The sequence below is a fragment of the Sceloporus undulatus genome, chromosome 11 (genome assembly GCF_019175285.1).
Source record: "Sceloporus undulatus isolate JIND9_A2432 ecotype Alabama chromosome 11, SceUnd_v1.1, whole genome shotgun sequence".
Taxonomy (NCBI): domain Eukaryota; kingdom Metazoa; phylum Chordata; class Lepidosauria; order Squamata; family Phrynosomatidae; genus Sceloporus; species Sceloporus undulatus.
In genome coordinates this window covers 9,394-16,444 of record NC_056532.1, presented here as the reverse complement: position 1 = coordinate 16,444, position 7,051 = coordinate 9,394, and the positions used below count along the sequence as shown (strand labels likewise).

General features: G+C 45.3%; 1 protein-coding gene across 1 annotated transcript in view; it reads left to right on the top strand.

Annotated features, from left to right (window-relative positions):
• The window catches only part of LOC121916963 (WSC domain-containing protein 1-like), a 13,520-nt gene extending 6,502 nt beyond the window's left edge, over nucleotides 1-7,018 (top strand). The window contains exons 2-5 of the mRNA XM_042442555.1: nucleotides 1,514-1,691; nucleotides 2,231-2,395; nucleotides 3,719-3,919; nucleotides 6,120-7,018. Of these exons, the coding sequence (XP_042298489.1) occupies nucleotides 1,514-1,691; nucleotides 2,231-2,395; nucleotides 3,719-3,919; nucleotides 6,120-6,472 (897 nt within the window). The 3' untranslated portion in view covers nucleotides 6,473-7,018. The remainder of the gene's footprint in view (nucleotides 1-1,513; nucleotides 1,692-2,230; nucleotides 2,396-3,718; nucleotides 3,920-6,119) is intronic.
• Nucleotides 7,019-7,051: the final 33 nt, after the last annotated feature.

The following is a 7,051-nucleotide window of genomic DNA, read 5'->3' as shown; positions in this document are numbered from 1 at the left end:
TATGGCCCTGACAATGTTATTTCAGAACTGGGGAGAAGGGCCAAGATCCACAGCTACACTTTTGGATGAGCAGAAGTTTATTTTATCTTATTCAAATTTCTGTTTCAGGACAAAATTCACTTAGAAATGTGCACTTTGAAACAACATGGATTTATCAATATGCATTCAGTAAGAAAATGTGTTCAAAAATTGAAACTGTGTTTATGAATGTGGTTATAAATCCATCCCACCCAATGTTTTGAATTTCTGCTTGACTATGTGAGCATGTATGTACACTGTAGAAATAATGGCGCTTGACACCACTTGTCACTGTTGCTCCATCCTATGGAATCCTGGGAGTCATAGAGTGTGGGTGCCTCAGGAAACTACAATTCCCATGATTCTGTAGGATGACCCCATGGCCATGCTTATTTTTAAAAGCGTAGCATTAACATTTATTTTTACACACAATTTCCCCACTCTATTCAATGTTAATGTAGTGTTGCTTCATACGGGCACTTTGGAGCTAAGAAATGCATTGCAAAATTTGCGGTACAATGAAGAAGACTTTTCCGATTCGCACATTAATCTCAAAAGTGCTAATCAGGGTTTCAAAGGTTACAGTGGATCCCATCCAGCCTTGGTTCCCATCCCAAGGCGTGGTATAAATTCAATGAATATAATAAATACAGTCGGCCTGTCATAGCCGTGGATTCTTTATCCATGGATTCAAGCATCCCTAGCTTGAAAACATTCCCAAAAATATAAATTCCAAAAGGCAAACCTTGATTTTGCCATTTTATGTAAGGGTCACCAAGCCTAACATATGTCCTCCTTGGCTCTTAGTCCCAGTAGATCCTTAGCTTCTCCCTGAGTGCAGCCCTATGATGCCACTTCTGCTGACAGGCGTCTGTATGCGTTGCCACAGCTGTGGCGCCCACTGTGTGGACGGCGGTGCGCACCTGTGACATCACTAGGGATGGGCGTGTCTGGACGCCCAGCCCTATCTAGCCCTAATATCGCCACAACGTGCCCGTCTGTACTGGGCCATAGAATCATAGAGCTGCAAGAGGCCAATCCAACCCCCAGCCATGCAGGAACTCACAATCAAAGCACTCCTGGGAGATAGCCATCCAGCCTCTGTTTAAATACCTCCGATATTGGGAGGAAACATGGGGCATAAGAAAAGATATGTTGAACTATTAGCTAATTTGATATTAAAAATGCAAGGAAATATAGACATTCTTGATTCAAAGAACTCCTTAATATACAATTGAAGGCAGTAGATACAGGCAGTAAAGAAGAAAATAAGCTCGTGACTTTTGCAGGGGATGGTTCTGGGAAGCGAGGAGTCAAAAGGTAGACAGTATTAGACAGGTTGGCGGAGGGGATCATGCCACATTTTGCCCATAGGAAAAAGAATGCAAGGTTCTCACATTTGTTTCTGTTCGAACCGTTGTCTTTCTGATGGCTGCTGTGTTCCTTATGGGTGTTGTCCTGCTTTTTCCCCTCCACTGTTTTCCTTCTGTGCTAGGAATTCCCTTTGGCAGTTATCAGAGGACCTCAGTGTCACTGTGGCTTCCCTACCATTCATTTCCCATTAGGAAACAACTCAGACAAGTCGCTCTGTATCGTGTCGCAGAATGCCAGCAGCGTGGCCAAAATATCAAGGGAGGAGGACTATCGACTGGTCTATCAGACTCCAGTGCAAGGTAAGAGACACATTTACAAATCTAGCTGCAGATTTGGTGCAGTTTGAAACTGCTTTAGCTGTCCTGGCTTCATCCTATGGAATTCTGGGGTTTGTAGTTTGTTGCGGCACAAGAGCGCTCTGAAAGAGGAACTAAACATCTTGTTGTGGTTGTATGTCTTCAAGTCATTTCCAACTTACGGTGACTCTATCTTGGGATTTTCTCGGCACGTTTCTTTAGGGGGAGGTTGCTACTGTCATCCTCCGAGGCTGGGTTTACATTTACATCTCACCAAACTACCAATCCCAGAATCCCATAGCTTTGAGCCATGGCAGATAAAGCGGTGTCAAACTGCACCAGTGCTGCTGTGGAGGTGCAACTGAAGGCATTCCGAGTTTGGATGAATTCTTATCCATCAGTTTCTCCTTGGGCTTTTTTTGTCCCAAGATGACCATCTTGAGGCCAGAGATGGAATGCCTTGGGAGACCGAAGAATTTCACTGCTCTTTATTGCTGTTTCTGGTGTGATTACAGTAAAATACCATCTCTATCTGGTTTTAGATACTCGCTGCACTGACCGGAGGTTTCTCCCTACAAAATCCAAAGCATTTGTTGCTCTGTCAAGCTTCCCTGGAGCTGGAAACACATGGGTCCGTCACTTAATAGAACATGCCACAGGATTCTACACAGGGAGCTACTACTTCGATGGAACCCTCTATAATAAAGGTCTGTGGATTATTGATTCTTGCCATTACTCACGCATGTGTGCGCACACAGATGCACATGACAGCAGTTCTTCAGATAACTTGGCCTGAGCAGTGAATCAACCAAGCTGGCTGATATACGGATCCTTTTTACCTTTGGAGAGCACAGTGCAGCCCTTCCTGTAGAAAAGTGAGGAATGTTGGGAGTTGCAGTCATAGAATCATAGAGTTGGAAGAGACACCAAGAAGGGCCATCCAGTCCAACCCCATTCTGCCATGCAGGAACTCTCAATCAAAGCATCCCTGACAGATGGCCATCCAGCCTCTGTTTGAATACCTTTAAGGAAGGAGACTCCGCTACACTCCGAGGGAGTTTGTTCCACTATCGAACAGCCCTGACTGTTAAAAAAAGACCTTGAAATCCTGCTGCAAAACAAGGCTATGTACACCTGCACTGGTGCTCCTTAGCTTTAATGCCCAGTGATTCATCCAAGAAGCCCTCCAGTTGCCACGTCTGATGCAGAAAGGGGGTGCCTAGTCATCTGGATGCAGCCAGGCACCCCATTTCCACATCAGCTACATGAGACGGATCATTGAACATTAAGGTATGGAATGGTGCGTTGGTTCTGGGCCCATTGTCTGAGCAGCTATTCATACCTGCGCTGACAGGTGGACCAAACCAGGTGAGGACGGGCTCAGCCTATGCTTTCCTGGACTATCTGCTCCAGCCCCAACTTCACTAAATTTCTTCATGCAAGACGTTCCACAGCTTCTCTGATGAGGAGGGGAAGCATGAAAAGGAGGCAGTTGATGAACATGCCAGTAAGGGCTGGGGTTCTGCAGAATCCAAAGCGAGTTCATTACCAGCGAAAGGGCTCAAGCTTGATTCAGGCTTGCATCCTTCTGAGGAGGTCACTAAAATGAGTAACTAGATTGTTGGGGGCAATTAGCTTACATTTGTAAACCACTTCGACACTGTTAGTTCAGTATGAAGCGGTATATAAATGAAGCTCTGTAGTTCTTTATCTAACCCACCAAAGTTTACATAATTTACTTTGTGTTGGAACTTACCCCCAACAAATGATCATCACAGTGACAAGTCTATTTGAAGGGCTCAAAATGACACGTTGTTATGCGCATTCATTCCTAACTTATGGCATCCTTTAGGTAGCAATATCATGGCAAGGTTTGTTCAGAATGGGATTGTGACTTGCCTAAAATCATCCAGCCAGTCTCCATGGCTGAGTGGGGATAAAACCCCTGATCTCCAAAGCTGTGGCCCAACGCTCAGACCACTGTACATGCTGACTATCATGCTTTTGTGTACATCAATGTTTCCATATAGGTTTCAAAGGCGAAAAAGATCACTGGAGAAGTAGGAGAACTATTTGCGTCAAAACGCATGAAAGTGGCAAAAAGGAAATTGAAATGTTTGATTCAGCCATCCTATTGATACGGAATCCCTACAAGTCGCTGGTGGCAGAATTCAATCGAAAATGCGCAGGTCACCTTGGATATGCCACAGATCGGAACTGGAAAAGCAAAGGTAACTAGAATAAAAATGTGTATATCGAAGCAGATATAAAGCAAACCGTTCTTTGTATTACAGGACATGGGTGATTTTTTGAGAATGTACATAAGGTATTCACATGTGAGGACAACTGTGGTTGTTGAGTGGTGGGTGGCAAATCAACAGTGGTGCCATGGCACAGCAGCAGGTGGGTGTCCGAATTGCCAAACTGAACCCAATGGGGTTGGCCATGAGTAAAGGACCTCAATGTCCTTTTAAACTTCTGGGAATCACCTTGGATCCCGCTGTGGAAGAAAGACAAGATATAAATTCAATAGATAAATTAAACAAATCAAAATTGTTTGCGTTTTTCTGGAAACAGTTTTTAAAATGATACACTGACTTGTCTTGTGTATTTTTTTAGTGACTGAGGGGCTCGACGGACTGCTCCAAAACGGCGGCCTGGAGCTGCTCGTTTTAGCTCCAGAGGGAGCCCCGCAGCGGCCGAACCACACCAAAAAGATGCGTGGTGGCGCATCAATGGCGCAAGCGTAGCATCCCAATGTACAGACACGGCGCGGCACTTGCATCATCATGCCAGCCCCCATGGGGATAGGGGACCGCCATGATGGTGGTGTCCATATGGTCTAGGGTTTGGGAGCGCACACCAACCGCACGCTCCCAAACCCTAGACCATATGGATACCACCATCGGCGCCGGTTACTGCCAGTCTGTCTTGGGCCTGACTCACTGGTGCCTTTCGCTTCAAGCAGCAGGCAAGACCTGGCCCCAAACTGTGGGATGCATTTCTTGGAAGGGAACAGCAGATATGTTAGGCAATGTGCTTCAGGTGGAAGGATGCTTCTAACACTTTTGGAAATGTTTACAGGTTCCTCTGATATGCAGTGAGGACAGGCTGCCAAACAGACTTCAACCCCTGCCTGAAGTCCATTGCCTAATACACTTGCTGTTCCCTCTGAGAAATGCACCCCACCTCCTTATTTTTTAGCTCTCAGGCTTGAGACATGACTTTACAATACCTTGCAAGGACTTGAGTTGACTCCCAGATCTGATACTCAACGTGTGTCTTGACTTAAAAGTCCCTTGCAAGGACATGAGACTTGAAGATAGAGACGTAAGTCTTGGCTTGAGATTTTGACTAATCTGAATACATCCCTGACATTTAGGCCCAAAACACACTGCAGAAATAATCCAGTTTGAGACCTCTTTAATTGCCCTGGCACAGTGCTAGGGAACATGGGATCAGTAGTTTGTTGTGAGCTCTCTGACAGAGAAGGCTACATGTCTCACAAAACTAACATTCCTAGGATTCCTTGGCATTGAACCAGGGCAGTTAAAGTGGTCTCAAACTTGATTATTTGTTTTGGACCAAAGCCTATAAATGGGGATTTTGGAGAACTGGAAAGGACAAGTGTGGTCCATGGATGGAAACAGATTTTAGAATTTAGGTAAGCAAAGCAGTATTAAAGAGAATGAGGCCCTATACAGACTGGCACTTTGGGCCGTCATGAGGGCGGAAGCAGAGCGTAGAGTGCTCACGACGCATGCCCCAACTCTGCCCCCAGGGCACTGTGATACTGCGCGCCGCTCCATACGGTACACGCATCACTGCACTCCTCCGGTGCTGCGTACATATGATGCCGCACCAAAGGAATGTTGCATAGTTGCGGCGCTGTGACTATCACATCCTTTTCAGGTTGCAGCACCTTTTTGTGCCCTGGAAAGGCCAGATTAGGGCCACAACGTGATGTTGCCACGGCCCCAACCTGGCTAGGAAAGCGGGGCTGCGATAACTTTCTTTCTTTCTCCTTTCCTCCCTCTCTCCTCCTTTCTACAGTATTCATTATTGACTACCTCAAGGCTGCACTATGCTACTTGAGTTGTTTTATTTAACTTGTAGCTTTCTTTTGTCTTTCATCTTTTAGGGCCTGAACAGACAGGTGAAAATAAAGTGGCTTCGAGTCACTTCGGAGGTATGCTGTTTAAATGATGCATGCACCCTAAGAATCCGGAAGCTGCACCAAAGCTGCACTCCAGTCCTAAGGACCAGAGTGCGGCTTTGGCACGGCTTCTGGACTCTTAAGATGCATGGGTCATTTAAACAGCATACCTCCGAAGTGACCCAAAGCAGCTTTATTTTGGCCTGTCTGTTCAGGCCCATAGTAATTAACAAATGCGTAAGTCAGTCGTCTTCATTTTCTTCCCCGCTCTATAGAATGGCCAGAGTTTGTGAACAGCTACGCTTCGTGGTGGGCCTCCCATGTGCTGGACTGGCTTAAATATGGCAAACACCTCCTGGTCATCCACTATGAAGATTTAAAACAGGCTCTGCTACCCAAGCTGAAGGAAATAGTTGCATTTCTGAACATCACCGTGACGGAGGACAGGCTGTTCTGCGTTGAAAACAACCGAGACGGGAATTTCAAACGGTCGGGAGCCTGGCAGAAGACATTTGAACCCTTTACAAAGGAAATGAAAGAGTTGATCAATACATATATTGTAACTGTGGACAAAGCCCTGAAAGAGAGAAACTTTATTGGGCTGCCAAAGGAGTATTTGCCTAGATGATGCCCTATGGCAGGTTTTTAAAAGGAAAGTCGTAATGCGATGGTGCCCTGCGCCCAGCGAAACATGTTTTTTAAGGAAAATCTTAGTCATGAAATGAAAGAACATGCCAGAATTTGATAGCCGTAAAAGGCAAGATTTGCACAGAGTCTGCTGATGGATGCAGATTCTCACGACTTGGATGCTCTTCAGGGGTACTAAGTGCTACGAAAGGGAAGCAACGAAGGATGGAAATTGGGTTATAAACCAAGGCAAAAGCCATTAGCATCTCTGCCTCTGTGTGTGTGTGTGTGTGTGTGTGTGTGTGTGTGTGTGCCCTATTCCTTATAAATGCTACACATTTTTAACACTTTTGTGCCCTGCTAACTCTGGGAAACAGGAGGGAGAATGTTCTTTTGTCTCATTACAAATGCCTATTAACAATACTTTCACTCCAGCGTCTACATTTTAAGCAATTCTGGCCATTCAAATATGTGCGGAGGGGGTCTTTTTCTTTTCTTTGTGTGTATTAAACCCACCCTGATAAATATTTTTAGCTAAGCCGTTCAATGGGAGAAATGATATTTAAAAACAAAACCCTTT